Source organism: Salvelinus sp. IW2-2015, unplaced genomic scaffold (assembly GCF_002910315.2).
Source record: "Salvelinus sp. IW2-2015 unplaced genomic scaffold, ASM291031v2 Un_scaffold4573, whole genome shotgun sequence".
Lineage (NCBI taxonomy): Eukaryota > Metazoa > Chordata > Actinopteri > Salmoniformes > Salmonidae > Salvelinus > Salvelinus sp. IW2-2015.
This window is the reverse complement of record NW_019945843.1, coordinates 1-1,398: the sequence shown is the minus strand read 5'-3', so window position 1 is coordinate 1,398 and position 1,398 is coordinate 1. Positions and strand designations below refer to the sequence as shown.

Below are 1,398 nucleotides of genomic sequence, written 5' to 3'. Positions count from 1 at the left end.
CACTTCCCATTCCCACTTCCCATTCCCACTTCCCTTTCCCACTTCCCATTCCCACTTCCCATTCGCACTTCCCATTCCCACTTCCCTTTCCCACTTCCCATTCGCACTTCCCTTTCCCACTTCCCTTTCCCACTTCCCATTCCCACTTCCCTTTCCCACTTCCCATTCCCACCTCCCATTCCCACCTCCCATTCCCACTTCCCATTCGCTTGTGTTCCAATGTGTTGTTTCTTTAAGAGACTGGTGGATCTAAGGCTTTAAAGGGTACGGACGATGCCATGAGCAGACAGATCCGTCAGCCGTCTGTGTGACGATGCTAAATGGGCGTAAACAAAGAAAAGCACAAGCTGTTCAATGTGAAAGATGACCTTTTATTATACAACAATAGGCCATTTTAATACTGTAAATGGTTTAATGGGGTAACTTGGTGAGATAATGTTCAGAGAATCAATTTTTTTGCAATTTGGTGAAAGTATTCCTTTTTGTAAATATGTTTCCCAGGGATTAATGTAGAGCAAGTGTTGAAAATCACAGTAAAATGTTTGAATGCCTTTTTTGTCCTGAATTAGATTCTAAGTGTATAAACATTTTTAAAGCTGCGTTACTTTCCCATGTCTCCTCCATCTACAGTATATGATACGTCATATAGAAACTCTGAGTGTGTACTTTTATCCAATGTAACATAAAGACTGAAAAGAGACGGGGGGTCACAAATAATATTTGATTGATTTGACTTCCTGGATAAGAAAAGTTTAAATAAAGTAGTTTTCTAAACACACACCTATAATGTCACCTGTATTGACCTGTATTCACCTGTATTCACCTATAATGCCACCTGTATTCACAGGTATTCTCTACATGATTAAAGAAACACACCTTTTTACGATATAAATAAGAACTACTTCATGACTGTAAATTGTTTTGTTATTTATTTTCCTGATCTTTTGGAGTTAAAGCGTGTGTACCAAACGACTGACTTCAGAAGTTATGGAGGTCTTCATTTGTTTTCACTCCATGTGAGTCTGGGTTGAACAACACAAAGTGCAGCAATATCCTAATTGTTGTGTGACTCTGTATCTGCCACAGGTAGGATCTGAACCCTGGTCTCCCAGTCAGGAAACCAACCCACGTAACCATTAGGCCAAGAGGAAATTCTCTTTTTAGGTCAAGGGTGACACTGAATTTTAAGTCACAGGCTGGGCTTATCTCATCATGAGAGCCTGTCCGACTTACCTCAGCTACATCCCACGGTTGTGTACCCCGACCTTGGCCCTGTCATGTTGTTGTCTAGATAGTGTACCCCGACCTTGGCCCTGTCATGTTGTTGTCTAGATAGTGTACCCTGACCTTGGCCCTGTCATGTTGTTGTCTAGATAGTGTACCCTGACCTTGGCCCTG

The 1,398-nt window shown here is 41.8% G+C and overlaps 1 protein-coding gene across 1 annotated transcript in view; it reads left to right on the top strand.

Moving 5' to 3' along the window:
- The window catches only part of LOC112077446 (mitochondrial amidoxime-reducing component 1-like), a 19,290-nt gene extending 17,898 nt beyond the window's left edge, over positions 1–1,392 (top strand). The window contains 1 exon segment of the mRNA XM_024143958.2: positions 1,333–1,392. Within this exon segment, the coding sequence (XP_023999726.1) occupies positions 1,333–1,377 (45 nt within the window). The 3' untranslated portion in view covers positions 1,378–1,392.
- The last annotated feature ends 6 nt before the right edge of the window (positions 1,393–1,398 follow it).